Source organism: Corythoichthys intestinalis, chromosome 9 (genome assembly GCF_030265065.1).
Source record: "Corythoichthys intestinalis isolate RoL2023-P3 chromosome 9, ASM3026506v1, whole genome shotgun sequence".
NCBI classification, from domain to species: domain Eukaryota; kingdom Metazoa; phylum Chordata; class Actinopteri; order Syngnathiformes; family Syngnathidae; genus Corythoichthys; species Corythoichthys intestinalis.
Genome location: NC_080403.1, coordinates 37541012 through 37557864, shown reverse-complemented (window position 1 = coordinate 37557864; position 16853 = coordinate 37541012). Strand labels below are relative to the sequence as shown.

At 39.2% G+C, this 16853-nt stretch overlaps 1 protein-coding gene across 1 annotated transcript; it reads right to left on the bottom strand.

Annotated features, from left to right (window-relative positions):
- Window positions 1-1201: 1201 nt before the first annotated feature.
- Window positions 1202-10507, bottom strand: zmat1 (zinc finger matrin-type 1). Its single transcript, XM_057846075.1, has 7 exons — window positions 10353-10507; window positions 8252-8358; window positions 8081-8164; window positions 3472-3607; window positions 3117-3362; window positions 2931-3021; window positions 1202-2623 (listed from the first exon to the last, which is right to left on the bottom strand). The coding sequence occupies exons 1-7, from the start codon at window positions 10489-10491 to the stop codon at window positions 1642-1644; spliced, it is 1785 nt and encodes a 594-aa protein (XP_057702058.1). The 5' UTR covers window positions 10492-10507; the 3' UTR covers window positions 1202-1641.
- Between the last annotated feature and the right edge of the window lie 6346 nt (window positions 10508-16853).

Below are 16853 nucleotides of genomic sequence, written 5' to 3'. Positions count from 1 at the left end.
TTCTGTGCAGAATCTTAGCTGTTCCTAGAACTGCACTCTTATGAACAGAGGCTACAGATGTTGTTCCTAGGATCATTCTCCCAGCTTGGGGGACATTGCCCCGAGTGCTCCCACTATCACGGGAACCACGCGAGCCTTCACCTTCCACATCTGCTCTAACTGCATCTTGGTACAGCTGGATAGTACAGTGGTTAGTGACACTTGACTCAGGGATTTGAATCCCAGCCAAGAGCAACATCAACTTCCAGTGAAGGTCTTCACGAAAGACCCTTAATGCTGGCAGGCCTACGCCAGCACATTGGAGAACATAATACATTCATCACACCGGCTCAGACCTCGCCTGGGTCCACAATGTCCACGTCATTTGCTAGGGAACCAGGGTAACCTGATAAGAAAATGGTTACTAGAACAAGACATAACTGGACAAGAGCAGAGAAAGTGAAGCTGATGGAGTGCTACTATACCAGCAATCCTAGAGGGGCTACATGCAGCAAAAATGTGAGACCAATGGGTACTTCGCTACCCACAATCAAGGCTAACAAAGAAGTAACTGTTAGCTCAGTGTTACAATATCCGTAAGCAAAACTTTTCCAGTGTACAAGCATAATTTTAGTCATTAAAACAAACTTGCACTTCAATGGATACCGTGTTTTACACACCACACACCGACCTAGACAGCTGTAGGAGCGAATTGAGCTATGTCACGTGATTAGTCGTAGGGAGGAAGGAACATGCTTCCAAGTTAAGCAGTTGGAGCATGCTTCCAAGTTGAGCGATCAGATGAAGCCTGCTCATGTGGAAGCGAGACCGTTTTTTGACCAGCATCAGCAACTCAATAAGAGATTACAGCAGCATTACAAAGTTCAAAGAAAAAGTCACCCTGTCGTCTGACTCGTCTCCCACATCATCGTTTGCCTGGCTTCAAGGTGCATGTTTGGAATATCGCATCAATATTAGCTTTTCCACCACGAGACACATTTTTGCGATTGAAAAACAAGAAAACAAACTAGTGCAACAGTGCTATGCATGTACTGTATAACATTTTTGTTGCCATTGTGTGCTTGTTTTTTTTTTTTTTTTAATCAAAATGGCATTGGTCTAAATTCGGTCATCACAATCTAAAAAAAAAAAAAAAAAAAAAAAAAAGAACAATTTGTATGTGAGAAGAACCGCCCATATAAGAGTCATTAAGCTGTGTTTCAAAGTGATAGCCCGCAACTATAATTGATACCAGTTTAAAAAAAAAAAGTGGTCACTCCTGGGTATGGTCTTAACCGACTTACAGTAAAAGCATCAACGCACGGGGATTAACCGAATACACTATTTGGATCTGCCATATTGTTTTCAATTGTGTTTATTTAAAAAAAAAAACAAGAACATTCACACCACTAACAATTGAAAGTGCATGTTGATTAAATGGTATCAAACATAGTGAGAAACATAGGACGTGGGTGTGAAACACCTTCAAACATTAAGCAATACGTTAACTGGAGTCCAAACATATTAACTAAAAATATTTCAGGACTAATCCATTACCTAAATCACTCAAGTGTTTTAATTATAAAATGTATACATGAGTAATATTGCTCTTTAATCATGCTAAAATGGCATATTTATACATTTCCAATCCATTTCCTGGGTTTAAAAGCCAAGAATGGAATCATCCCACAACTTTTCCTCCTCTGTCCTATTGTCTAGCATCTCTTTTGCTTTTTTCTTATCTTTTCTGGTTTTCGTATTGTCATGCTCTGCCTGTCTGTCATCCAATTGCACAACATTTTCTTCTGTCTCTTGTTGGGTTTCTACCAAGTCTGCTGGCGCGATGCTGTCTTTCACCCCATCTTCTCCCTTTAGTTCTTTCTTTTCTTGTGATCTATGCTTGCTGTGGTACTTGCGCTTTTTTTTCCGATCTCCCCCCGCTTCATTATCATCACTCCTCCTCTCCTCTGGGTTATAATCTCTTGCTTTGTTTTGTTGCCTTTGCCTCGTCTTGTCTGAGTTTGTTGTTCTTGATCGTCTACCTCTTTCCCTCCGGGATTTTTTGCTCCTCCTCTTCTCTCTTTGTCTGTGTTTCCCTTCATCATGATTACTTGCTCCACTACTAGTACAAGAGGAAGACAAGGAAGATGATGAGGTAGAATACGAGGAGGAGCTTGAGCACTTTCTATGTCTCTTCAGAAATCGAGCACCAGATTCCACAGATGGCTTCAAGTATGGAGGAGATGGCGGCTTATAGCTGTCCCAACCATCTGAAAGCCATGGAGAGTCAGTATATGGAGGTTGAAAACCTTGTACAGTGAACTGAGGGGCGTGATAGGGTAGGTCAAGGTGATACGTGGGAGCAAAGTTGTCTATAGTCTGTGGATATTGTTGTGTGATATGTTCATTGGGAGAAAAGTTGTCTATAGTCTGTGGATATTGTTGTGTGATATGTTCATTCTCCCAATCGGGTATTACTTCTACTTCATCACATTCCTTCTGCGTTTCATCCTTAGATTTAAACTTGCCAATCCTAGGTGTGATTCCACGAGCTTTCTGGACTTCGATGTAATGTGCAAGTTCATCAGCAAATGTGTTATAAGATTTCTTCTGGGATTTGCAGAGCTCGAAGACCTTTTTCTCCCTAGTAAACAAAGAAACAAACAACCAAGCAATAATAGTAAACGTAACAGTAGCAATAGTAAAAGTAATAAAAGTTAATACCATAAAAAAGTTTGGTAATTTTATAAACAAATGTAACCCTTGGTGCTAAACATTTCTGAGTAGGATATCAGTGTGCGGTTGCAGTTAAGCAGTGGCTGAGTACCCAAGTAATTGTTGTATATTTTAAGGTGTATTTTCTGAATTATATTTATAAAAACAAAAAAAAACAACAACAAAAAAACAATATCAGTACATGGCATGGATCATGAATTGCGTCGCAAGCTTACCTCATGTAGTGCTTGTTACCCTGCATATGGGCTTGGTACATCTCTACAGAGTTGAATTGCAAATTACATATGGCGCACGTCAAAGGGTTTTCTGCACAAATCGGTTATGATAACATTTAAACTACTACAGATTGTTGCAGTGTACTTGTTTAACTTGCTTTATGGAAAACTAAACCCCTTCATTACCTTCATGAAGCTCTTCAAGCTTTTGCATCATCTGCTGTCTGGCTAAGTTCCTTTGGTGCTTGCGGCCATTATAGTGTTGCACTGCCATTTGGCCATTATTGAAGGAGATCTCACACAAGGCACAGTATTTGTTTGGATCTGAACTACATGCAGTTGAATTCGTTGGTGGGTCTGTACAGTCCCCTGATCCCGACAACCGATCTTCAGTGGCACGGTCCAACTGTGGCTTGGGTAAAGTACCGACCTCTGTTAAATCAGAGAGAAATCAGTTCTACGTAATTTTCATTACTGCTTCTGTATTAATATTAATTAGACAATTTGAATTACTTATTTGTTTCCCCTAACATGCACTTACCCAGTTTAGGAGCACTTTGTTTTCTGAGATTTTTGCTGTGGACTCTGCCTTCGTAATGCGACTTTGCCACCACAGCAGAGGTGAAAACCATGTTACATAGCTCGCAGAAACGATCCTTATCGTTTGGCATGCGGTGCTGCAAAATGAGGGACAGGGCAATTTTTGCTTTGTGATGTAAAGTAAAAAAAGTAGTGTCAGCTTGTATTGACTGTAGTTTATGTGCTTGTTTGTGTAACTGTGTATAGAGCCTACCCACCGACGTCATAAAACCACGTGCTCGCTGTATGGTTCCGCCCACTTGTCCGTCATTTTGTCTCTGTATTAGCATTGGTTTCAATTGATCGAGGAATTTAAAATGCATTTCATGGAAGACCCGGTGCTTTCTGATGCCGTAAACTCACTGGATGTGTTGCATAAAAGGCGTTATGTGGAAAAGCTTCGTTCTATACAGTCGCCAGATCCATATTTGATGCCTAAATCGATGATTTTTGACCGGCTGCCTTCACCATCTCTGCCTGACCCTGATATTTACAACTATCTTGTCCACACAAAATCAGCCTATTCTCACGAAAGTTTGAAAAACTTTAAGAGCTTGGAGGCTTATAAATGCTACGTTGCTGGTTGGGTGAAACAGGTCCTCGTACACGAAAATTCGGCAGGAATCTTGTGCTCGGAAGGTGAGTTACGAAATTTTCAATTCAAAATCTTTTGTTCTTGCTAACATCCACTGTCAAGTCTAATGTATTTCATGTCATTTGTCAATGGAGCTCGGGCTTTTAATGTTTATATGGTTTAGCGATAGCACTCACTACATACATACGTGTATGTTGTCGGCGATTAGCCTAGCAATGATCTTAATTGTGGTTGTCAGCCCAAAACCCTCTAAATATATATTAAATGCATCTTACCAGATATAAAATGACTACTACATAATCTGTGGTAATCGTTTGGAGCCCAGTTTTCTCGTCGAATTGCAGCAGCCCATCTCGCTCTCTCCTCTCCGTGTCTCTCGGAATCCGGTAGAACTTCAAGTCTCTCCGTCTATCTTCTCTGTTATTGCAACCGACCGCCACACACGCCTTCACCATTTTGATTATTAATGTTAACGAGCATAAAAACACGTCGTAAATAGGAGGAATGTACGTAGCCGTAACAGGTCAACACGATGTGTTGCCGGACAAGTGGGCGGCACCAGTCAGGAGAGCGGAGTTGTGACGTCACGTGGGTAGGGTCTATACATTCCCCTTTCTCCCAATTCTTAGGTTTTAATCATACAATAGGTTAAATACTTGATTGAATGTAATTCTATCACTAAAAGCTGACTTTTTTTCCTTCTAATATTCTCACGTCATGATGCTTAACAAAGACGGAGTGTTTTTCAAGTGTTTCTCCGAATACATCCGCAGGTGTGGTAACAATTAACTCAAATGTTATCAATAAACCTATTTAGTGCTGCAACGATTGATTAACTTGAGAAAATCGATTAGAAAAAAAGCTTCGGATCAGATTTTTCTGCTTCGAGGATTCGTTCAGAGTGACATTGTAACGGTTTGTTTTGAAAAAGTTGCATTGAGTTTGGGTGATTTGGGTGGATACACTGCCCTCCAGTGGCAACAGTGAATAACTTCCATAACTCGTCAAACATGGCTGAATCCAGCTGCTCCCTGTTTAGACCAACATAAGGTATGTTTTTGAGTTAATATGTTTGTTTATGCAATCATTATTTAGTTTAAAAGTATATCTGGCTGTTTTTGTTGGGAATACATGTTTAAATGATTTGCTAAGAGCTTTGTTTAAAAAAAAAAAAAAAAATAATAATAATAATAATAATAAAAAAAAATAAAAAAAAATAAAGCATTTTATAGCATTTCAGCTCGCGGACTTTTGCTGTGCAAGTTAGCCAGTTGTTCCTTTGTTTCACTTAAGTCCTCGTTTATTCATACCATTTGAGGCGAAGATCAGGTATTTTAATTTAGTTTTAAAGAGCATATGACACGAGAAAAAAAGTCTTAAATGGCATTATTATGTGAATTAGAATCATATTTTGAGACGATTCGACTATATACAACAATTTAGCAAAGCACAGATGACGAGAAATTAGTCTTTTAATCTGCTGGTTAGCCACGCCTACCATTATAGGGCTTTAGCGTCCCCAACAGGTGGATGACGTAAGCGGTAGACTGGGCTCATCGTTTTTACTCTTCAGCCCATTGAGGGGGAATTATTCAGAACGAGGAAAACGCGACGAAGAGAGCCGCAAAATGTCATTGTTTCAGTCTCTCTACTCCAATATTTTTACAGGATATTCTTTTTATCCATGTATTTTTCCCCAATAGCTATATAAATGGCTTGAGAAGGACCAGTCAGCCCATCGAGGGGGAACTATTCACAACGAGGAAAACGCGACGAAGAGAGCAGCAAAATGTCATTGTTTCTGTCTCTTTACTTCAATATTTTTACAGGATATTCTTTTTATCCAAGTATTTTCCCCAATTGCTAAATAAATGGCATTGTCATGACAAATAACAGTCTTGTGCTGAATGGAATATGAAATTATAAAAATGCATTCATTCAGGACGACATGGCAAAATTACTCCATAATGGTCAAAACTGTCGACTTCACCTTTACTGTCGCACCTCCCGAACGATATTTTATGACACCTAAATCGGACATATGTCATTTCCCTTCCTCGGCTTCGGAGAATGTAAACAAACCAGAAGGCGTGACAGCTAGCCGACATGCTAACCCGAACCGAGTGATGTTTCAAAGTCTTCGAAGCGGAAAATCACACATAAATATCCTGGATTATTTGACATGATGCGGATCGGCAAACCGCCCGGCGGAGAGCAACTTACAGTTCGTTCCCCAGAGGAGGGTGGCTGGAGTTGTTGTGCAGCTAACGTGCTGCTGCTAATGAGCATTAGGAGAGCTTTTTACATGCCTATCAATGATCAAACGTAAGTAGTCCTTCATTTAAAGGAAGTTTGTAGTGTTTACTTTGTAATCGCTGTATTCGTATTTGACATAATACAAAACAAGATGTTTACTTACTTCCTCGTAAGTCCAATGGTCCCACAGTAAATATTCACAGTGAATGGGAACCTTTTGAAACTCCAAAAAGGCGCATATGCCTCTCCCTCATACAGAATGATTTTTCTGCAGCCGTTTGGCTGGCGTGATACGAAAAATAAACGTATTAATCCGCAAAATCAGCTGAATCCTTCGTCCTCATACACAACAGTACACTGTAGCGTGAAGAGGACGTCTTCTACCGTACACGTCACAGCGCCCTCCTCCTCAATGCAAGACTGAAGCCGGAAGTCACTAATTTTCATGGCGCGGGATTAAAAAAACTAAGTAAAAATAGCGATCGCTTCCACACACATCCAAGCGGCCCATATCATTTAGGGGCATAAAATACCGCGTGTATTATGAAATAAACATGCTTTTTCGTGTCACAGGCACTTTAAGTGCATTTATTGCACTTGTGAAATTAAAAGGCAATTCTGCATATTTTGAAGAACCACTCTGGAATTTTATTTTGTATTTGCATTTAATACCCTTTTGAAAGTGCAATCTTAGCAAGCCTTTGTTTTAAATCTAAAATTGTTTCTGCAACGCATTAATTTTTCCAACAGAATTATTCGATTACTCGAACTAACTAGTTGATAGATTAATCGATTACTTAAATAATCGATAGCTGCAGCCTTAAACCTATGAGAAGCGCCCACACATAACGCGATACGGTTTTCCCCAAATTGTTTACAGGCATATTGTCCTGCTAGGAAAATAATTAAAACTGTCTGATTTATATGCTAAGAAATATTTAAAATATATAAGGAACCAAGAAGTTCGTCTCATTCTGGCATTAAGCAAATAACCTTGATAGCTTTTAAAGAGTAGAATTTTTGTCACTCATGTCAGACTTTTTAGAGTGCGTGCAGACTTTGTTTCAACTGCATGTAAGACTTTCATGTCATTATACAGTTCGATTAAGTTGAGGGTGACACAAAAATAATCCCATAAAATCAAGAGTGAAGGAAGAAAAATATTTATTCATAGTAATTGAAACCTTAAAACATGCCATTTAAGAAATAATTATGTAATTTTTATTTAAAAATTACATCATTTGAATGTTTTCCTGCATGAACACATTCTTGAAATGTGCTGTTGATTACTGTTGAAAAAAAAAAAATTTTTTTAAACGGGAATTTTTGCTGTGAGACTGTGACAGCGCAAGTAAACACGACCACTACCACTTTAGTAACCCAACCAATGAATGATGGTGAATTCAGGATGAAATTTGCAGTATACTAGCTCATGAGGAATCAATGAGGAATCTCAACAGCTGATTTCAAGAATGCATTCGTACAGGAGGACGCCTATTAAATGGCCTAATTCACAAATGAAAATTCCATAATTGTTTTTAAATGGCATGTTTTAAGGTTTCAATTATGATCAATATAATATTTTTCTTCCATCACACTTGGTTTTATGGGATTGTTAAAAAGTTCCCGTTTTTTGGGTCAACCTATTTATGAGGAATAAAAACAAAACTGTTCTCCATGGTGAAGGACAGCACGCAATATGAAATGTAAAACTGCTAACCACCAGTCCAGAAGACTCTTTGTGTCTCATTTCATCTCTCTTGTTATGCAGATACAACTTCAACTTCTGGGCATGTTTTTTCCCCTGCAAATAAGAGGGATCAGAGATGGTATCAAGAGGTTTCACGAGGCTGTAAATCTTCAGTGTTGATAAAATATACATGTCCCAAACCTCATAATGTGACAGCCGCTGAGACTCAAACAATAGCACAGCATTACACACATGGCAGAGTTGGTCAGTAAGGAGACCTTTAAGGAGTTCCTCATCACTCACATTTCCTAAATGACAAAACATACTGCTTCAAGAAGGGCATAGTGAGGGATTTCATAATACTATACCCAAGGTCAACGGTTTTGAGGCACATACAACTAAATGATGAAGTGTCTCAAAACTTTTGACTACGGTGTAGATTTATCAACAGACTCATGCAAATGATTTTACATACTGTAGCACTACATTTAATTCCAAAAGCAAAATTGGAACCGAAAACTACAATGGATTTTCTAGTCCTGTTTCTAAGTAAAGCACAAAAACCAATATATTCCGACTCTCTTAAATGGTACTTGAAATAATCACTGAATGACATGATCTAAATCTCCATAATGTTGCAAATTCTTTTTAAATCCAGTATTATGTAGCTTGTTAGATTCAATTTAAGGTAAAAAAAAAAAAAAAAAGTATTTAATTATTTTGTTCGTTTTAAGTAGTTAAGTATATTTATATTTGTGTTGACATTTTAATTAAGGCAGTTTGGCAAGTTCTTGTTGCATAATATTATAGAAGGTTGCAATATTGTTGGGAAATTTTTTGGGGGGGGGTATTAAAACACTTGCCACACAATTAATAATATGCTCAAAACACAAATGTTTAAAGTGGTGAATTTAGGCTTCTTCCACCTGAAGTAACATTTTACAATTCTACACTGTTTTGCTAATATGAAGAGGTTGACCACTGTTGTAAAACTTGACACCCTTTGTGTACACGTATTGTAAATCATGTGTTTGCACAAGTGCTGAATTATATATTTTAAATGTCAAGATTAACAGACTATTCAAACAAGACGATCTCAATATCTTGTTCTGCCTGAAGTGCATGAAAGGACCCATTGAACAATGCAAAATATTTTAAGTAAATTCAATGTCAACCTCTGATTACATATTTGCCAGATTCACTGTTACTTTATGCATAGTCGGCGTCTCTCTAGTAATACACGAAAAAAAATCTGAATTGAACACAATTCTCATTTAAAATATAGTTTAAACATTAGAAGTTTGAATATCGACAGCACCAGATTAGACTACATTACTGTACTTTAATGTTAATTATTATTTTGGCATTTGAAAAGCTAAGTATTGCTTTTTCTAGATGGGCACTTGTTGTAAAAAATAACTACATAAAACAAGGAATTAATAGATAGGACAATTTTCTTGCAGCCCAGTTCAACTGTTAATATATTTCATTAAAACATTTTTCCATATACCCTTACGACACTAACATGAACATATAAAAACCAACAAAATATGACATCATAAATAAATTTTCCCTTTTATAATACACTAATAGTGGTTTATTCTTTTCCTAGGGTAAATATGACATAATAACATTTGACATGCCATTAATTTATGATAAACTATATCAACGAGCTAGCAATTAGAAATAGATTGAATTTTGTATATTTTAGCCATTTAGTTACACTTGGCTTTTAATGGTGCTGTAAAATACTTGTTTGCAGTGAAAATGCAGCCTCACAAACATTTTGAAAACGTTTAAATGTATGCTTCCCGAGATATAAGATTCTTACCACAAACTGTCAGTTTTAAGATAGCTATTCCAAGTGAAAAGACAGTGGTACCAGGAACACACATTTATTTCTGTGTTCATAACTCAAAGATAGTCAGAACTCTGAAACAACGGTTAAATATGATTGAGACGTTTGAGTCCTCCTAGCTAAACGGCTAACTGCTCAGTTAGCTAGGTAGTAGGCCTACTCTCTTCTCCTATAGCTTTAGCATAACTCTTTAAACACCACAGGTCATCCTAACCAACGATATCTTTTTAACTCCACGCAGTTTTAAGAACTGCCGTTACGATTAGTCTTGTTCTGTTATTGGACTTCCATTACTTCGACACAGGTCAGAACAATGACGTTAGCACTTCGAGCTAAGAAGCTATTAAAATGACTGCGATGCAGCTAGCCACATAGCAAGAAAGCTAACGTTGTGCGTCAGGTCGAGTGACACAACTTAATTCCCCCGTTTTAGACAAGACTCACCTCCAATCTGGCTACTATCAGTTTTAATGTTTATTACTTTATCAGGTGCTGTGGTAGAAGTTGCTAAAGGGACATTTTTAATGTTATTTTGAGCGCCAGACTCCACAAGCTGTGGAGTGCTGCCGTTCAGCAGGTCCATTTTAGCCCCACTGGCACCTGATGCGCAGGCGTCCTGCTGACTTTAAAGGGCTGCTTGCTTTTAAAGGGAACCTCGGACTTAAAGACGTGTAGGCTCTAATAAGCCACAATTGTTCTCTTTTACTAAAATATGTTATTAGAAACACATAAAATATTGCCATTCATTTAAAATTCGATAATGTTTAGTACATGTTTTGACCTACAGAGGGCGCTATGTTTTAAGCGCGCAATGGACACTCGGGGTGATGATGTAGATCAGGGGTGGGGAACCTATGGCTCGCAAGCCAGATCTGGCTCTTTTGACGGCTGCATCTGGCTTGCAGACAAATCTTTAATTATTTAAAAAAGGGAAAAAAAATGTTTCGGTATACTGCTTTGTACATTGCGCGAAACGGCGACTGTCACCGGTCATATGCTGGTGTTGTGCATAATGAGCAGACGTGACTTTTGCGGCGTATGTTAACTTTTTTAATGCTCCGACAACACTCACGCAATTCGCACTAGATATGTTCAAATAGCAACCTAGATGTGCTACGTTAGATCCCCACAAGTCCTATGCCATTGGCTGTGTGTGTGCCGAGGGTGATCATGGGCAGTGTTGTTAATCTTACTTTAAAAAAGTAATTAATTACAGTTATAAATTACTTCTCCCAAAAAGTAATTGAGTTAGTAACTCAGTTACCTGAATGTAAGAGTAATTAGTTACTTGGCAAAATAACTGGTGTTACATTTCATTTTTTTCCCCAAACATTTCATTTGGAAGTCATTTAATGTTGTGAATCAACCGTTAAAGTTGGTAAATTTGCTCTCGTTATTGCATTAGTTCCCTTTTGTCTACTTTCGACATGAGAAAGTTTTAAAACTGTTTCATCATTTAAAGATAGATTAAACTCAAAATTATTTTAAAGCATTTTAGATAAAGAGTTACTTAGGTTTGCTAGGAAGGTTCTCTACAACAGAGCCTTCCTGAGATATCTACTGCTTTAAGATGGCGGCTGTTTACTAGCGCCGGTCAGTCGATCATTTCGCATCTAGTTCTCTATACATGTGCTAGCTAACACCGCCGTGTCTGTCATTTCGCATCTAGTTCTATATACATATGATATCTACCTTAGCATCATTTGGCCGTAGTTTGTAGGCTATCGGCTACAGCTAGCCACCTAGCATCGCGTTTGCAACGGCGTCACAACCCTCCTCCCCACTCCCACTCTGCTCACTCGTCTCCGTGAGTCGTGTCTCTCACAGACTTTTCTCATGTCATTCAACCAACGTAGTAATGTATAGTAACGCACGCCTTTACATGCTCAGTAACGGTAACGGCGTTGCTAAGATGAGAAAAGTGATTATTTAGATTACTCACTATTGAAAAAAATAACGCCATTATACTTTAACGGCGTTATTAACAACACTGATCATGAGACACGTAGTCCGTATACTACAACCGGCGACGAGAAAGCCGGTTCGCATTAATTTTAGTGGGAAAGTGGCAAACATACATGTCGTTGTGTCTATCTATATATTTATTTATCTATCAATCGCACTGGCAACGCAGATGAGGCAGAGACACTGTTCAATGGGGTCGCAGTACTTTTTTGTCGAAAATACAGACGATGTGCGTGAAGTAAACTTCCCTTGTTTTTGTTTCGTTTTCGTTGCGTTTGACAGCTAATTTTAGAAACCCTTTTTAGAAGATGTCCAAAAGAAAATCAGACGAGGAGTGTCGTACTTTTCAGCAGGAATGGACAGGGGAATTTGCCTTTGCAGAGAGTTTTTGACGACTTTTCGGATAAAGACAAGATAATTAAACTGTTCACGATCTTACCATCATGATGTCAATTCAAATTGAGGTAACGCAAGTAAAGGACACAAATGCAGCACCGTTTTTTTCCTCAGCAGACGTAAGCAATTTATCCCAATTCAGCGTGATTGCAAGGTTTTGACTATGAAAGGGACAACAAGAGAGGAGGATTTATCCAAGTTCTTCACTAAATTGGCTAAAGAAAAAAATCTACCGATGGATAATCTTGTTTCGGTGTGCACTGATGGTGCTCCGTGCGTGGTGGGGAAAAACAGGATGCGCCCCACTATTTGAGAGGTACTGGGCTAGGCCATTCCAGGACCTTGAAATGCTTCTTACGAAGCCACTCCTTTGTTGCCCTGGCTGTGTGTTTGGGATCATTGTCATGCTGAAAGACCCAGACACGTCTCATCTTCCTTGCTGATGGAAGGAGATTTTATCTCAAAATCTCTCGATACATGGCCCCATTCATTCTTTCCTTTACACAGATCAGTCGTCCTGGTTCCTTTGCAGAAAAACAGCCCCAAAGCATGATGTTTCCACCCCCACGCTTCACAGTGGGTATGGTATTCTTCGGATGCAATTCAGTATTCTTTCTCCCTCAAACACGAGAAGCTGTGTTTCTACCAAAAAGTTCGATTTTGGTTTCAGCTGACCATAACACATTCTCCCAGTCCTCTTCTGGATGATCCAAATGCGCTCTAGAAAACCGCAGTCGGGCCTGGACGTGTACTGGCTTCAGCAGGGGGACACGTCTGGCAGTGCCGGAATTGAGTCCCTGGCGGCGCATTGTGTTACTGATAGTAGACTTTGTTACTGTGATCCCAGCTCTCTGTAGGTCATTCAAAAGGTCCCCCCGTGTGGTTGTGGGATTTTGCTCACCGTTCTTGTTATCATTTTGACACCACGGGGTGAGATCTTGCATGGAGCCCCAGATCGGGGGAGATTATCAGTGGTCTTGTATGTCTTCCATTTTCTAATAATTGCTCCCACAGTTGATTTCTTTTCACCAAGCGTTTTACCTATTGCAGATTCAGTCTTCCCAGCCTGGTACAGGTCTACAATTTTGTCTCTGGTGTCCTTCGACAGCTCTTTGGTCTTGGCCATAGTGGAGTTTGGAGTGTGACTGACTGAGGTTGTGCACAGGTGTCTTTTATACCGATAATGAGTTAAAACAGGTGCCATTAATACAGGTAGCGAGTGGAGCCTCGTTAGAACTTGTCTAGTTCAAAAATAGACCCTTAGGTAGACATCTGTAAAATTACCCAAAAATAAGGAGAGAAGACACTCAGTTTTCTTGGCCAAGGAGAGCAAAGAGGGACTAGACAGAGAAATGCTAGATTACGCTGTATAGTCAACAAAATTGATCTACGGAAAAAAACCTCCTTGCTCTTTTTATTAGGGGTTTGTCATAACACAGAAGGGTGCCGCCCTGAAGGGAGGGGGAAAGCAAGCTGGAGACACCCATGTGATTTTGGTTGGCTATGTGTGAGCATGTAGGTGGAACTAACTAAATACACGAGTGTAAACAAGGGCACAGGTAAAGTGGTCAGAATGACCCAGACACTTCAGTTATGTAACGCTGCGGCCATGGAAGATGTCCTCGAATGGAAAATTGTCCTCGAAAGTCTAGACGAAAGTCTAGACGTAAGACGCTGAAGATGTCCTAGAAGGTCTAGTTTCGCAATGTTGCGGCCATGAAGCAAGGCAGTTGTCATCCCGACCCTCTTTACTCTTTGTAACACTTAAACATTATACTCAGGGGTGCACATAATTTTTGTGCCCAGGTTCTCAGAGGAGGACCTGGAGATGTGACTTGGTCCTCATTGAGCTTGAGAGCCGACCCGCCTGAAGCGATGAATTTATGACAAGCTTTACTTAGAGCCAATTAACTTTAATTAATTATATTAACAATTAATGCTGGATTAACATCAACTGGCACAACAAAATTGCCATTACTTTGAAGTGAAATGTAAAGAAATAAACATAAAAGCACCAATTCAAAATAAAGGGCATTATGCGGCTCCCACATTAACTCCAAGCCTTTTTAAAAGTGGGATGTCCTCCTCATAAGACCTCATTGAACGTGCATGTTTAGCTTTGTAAAATGCGAGCAAAAACACGTTTGTCAGTGCATGTCGCTGTTCATTACCTTTATTCAGCCCCAGTCCGCCACTTGTCCATAGGGCGAGTGGGGTACTGTCTGACATCGATAGTTTGCCTAATTGCCACATGCTCTCTGTTTTTTTCGTGCTTTTCAAAGTTTGGATGGCTGAAATTCTTTGACCCTACATAAAATGCGCTGCTCTTATCGGCGACATTGGGATTCTCACGGCACATTTTGTACCGCATTTCCGTGCGAGCATCATTTGCTTCTAGCCATGGTACCTCTTGTAGCCACTTTTCAGCAAAAGTCCTTTTTTTCGCTAGCTCCGGTGACGTCTCTGTCGTCTGTCTATCTTTTGACGGGGGTGGGGGAACACGGAAGTAATTACTCAGTGTGGCCTGCCTCTTCGACATTTTGAGAAGTTATTGTCTCGTGTCCGCCGCAAATACAGTGGTCAGCCATCGGTACGCAAAAGCGTATGGAAGCCGTTGAGGGCCAGCGCGTTTGTCTACTTCCAGTACGCATGCACGCATGCGGACCACTTATGTGCACCCCTGATTATACTACAACCTAGTATAGCAAGCAATAATCATTCACTGGTTATATCAATAAGAAAAAATATGGCAAAATGTATTAGGTATGTACTGTATTAGGTATGTATGAGCACAAGCAAATATTCAATCAATCAAGCAAATATTCAATCAACCCTCGATAATTAACTCAACAGAACTTGTTAGAAGTTAGACCTCTTTGAAAGCCAGAAATCGTGCTTGCTTGTAGGTGACCAAATTCTTATTTTCCACTCTAATTTGGAAATAAAGTTTTAAAAAATCAAACAATGTGATTTTCTGTTTTTTTTTCCCCACATTCTGTCTCTCATGGTTGAGGTTTACCCGTGTTGACAATTAAAGGCCTCTGTGATCTTTTCAAGTGGGAGAACTTGCACAATTGGTGGTTGACTAAATACTTATTTGCCCCACGAGGCCAAATGATCAATATTCAGGAGTATGCTGCAGTCTGTCCATATCATCAGCTAAACAGTATTTTATTCATGTGGCACTTTTCTAGGCACTCACACACAGAACAGCGAAGCGTTAAAAAGTAGCATTGAAAAACATTTTTCACTATTTTTGGGGTTTGAACAGGGAGACAGATATGTGCAGGCAATACTAGTTTTTGGGATTTATGTTCCAGAGGGAAAGAGCAGCTTATACGGAGAAGGCTCTGTTGTCCTAAGTCTAGTGCTTGGTCCTGAGTTGTGAAGGGAAGCCGGTTTGACTCAGAGAAACAGGGACGGGAAGGGAGTGGTCGTTGGTGAACGAAGAGGGTGCCAAGTTGTGGAGGGCTTTGAATCTAAGGAGAGCCCGGGGACAGGAAGTCAGTTTTTTTTGTAGGACAGCAGCAACGTTTTGCAGAATTCTGGATTTACTGTAGTTTATTAAAAACATTGGATTGTGAATCACAGACTCACTTGGAGAATACATTAATTCGTGGGGAGTAGAGATGTAGGCATGCTCGCGGATGGGTCATCTGTTCGTTTGATTACATTACACTACATTTGGGGAGTGTTCTTCATTGTGGTGTGCAAGCAAAAGTTGAAACCACATAATCAGAGAACAAAGGCAGGACCTCAGTGAAAACACAAACGTATTTATTACAAACAAAGAGTTAAAATAACGTTATAATGCAGCATTTATTAAATACACAATTAGCAAAGTAAAAAAACAAAAACAAGGTACAGAGTTAACAAATGAACAGATGTGGGAAGCACAGGCAACAGGAACAGAAGGAATAAAAACCAAAGTCTAAATTCAGAGATGAGTTTTGCCACTAAGGCAACAGATCTCGGGAAAAAAAAAACAGCTTGAGACAAAAACATAATGACCTGATATAAAATGCACATATACAAGACATGGAAATAAACCAAAACCAAACTATAACATTGGAGGGAAAAAAAGATCTATGAAGATAAACAATCAGAGCTCAAGACAGGTGGAGGTTACTGCTGTCACAGACATAAACAGCTATTAATTCCAAAGTTGACATACTTTTTCCCCAACCCTACAGTACTCATTTGACCTGTGTTCAATCAAAAAGCAGAAACTTCTAATTGTTTGTGTTACTTTTAGACTATTATTTTTGTTTATTGCTGTGACATAGCAGATCACATTTTTTAATCAATCAAGGCAGTGATTGTAATTCCAAAGGGTTTACGTGTTTTCTTCATGGCAAATTAATCATTTCTTGTGATGCAGCAGTTAGATTGTAAACACAAATTGAAGAGAATAAAACTAAATCAAGATTACACTCTGTATTTCAAACATTTTGAACACTTTAAATGACCACTGAACGGAAAACATCGTTCTGATGAAGCCAACAGCCGATATTGCATCAATTAAATCATATTTGAAGTTAAAATGAACACAATAGTCAGACTGGAGCATCATAAGTAGAAAAG

What these genes read in the sequence shown, in the direction of transcription:
- zmat1 (XM_057846075.1), bottom strand. Translation starts at nt 10,491, where the DNA reads ATGGACCTGCTGAACGGCAGCACTCCACAGCTTGTGGAGTCTGGCGCT. An exon ending in TGATAGTAGCCAGATTGGAG is followed by an intron (nt 8,359 to 10,352) that starts GTGAGTCTTGTC and finishes TTTGTCATTTAG; the next exon opens with GAAATGTGAGTGATGAGGAA. An exon ending in AAGAGTCTTCTGGACTGGTG is followed by an intron (nt 3,608 to 8,080) that starts GTTAGCAGTTTT and finishes CTCATTTTGCAG; the next exon opens with CACCGCATGCCAAACGATAA.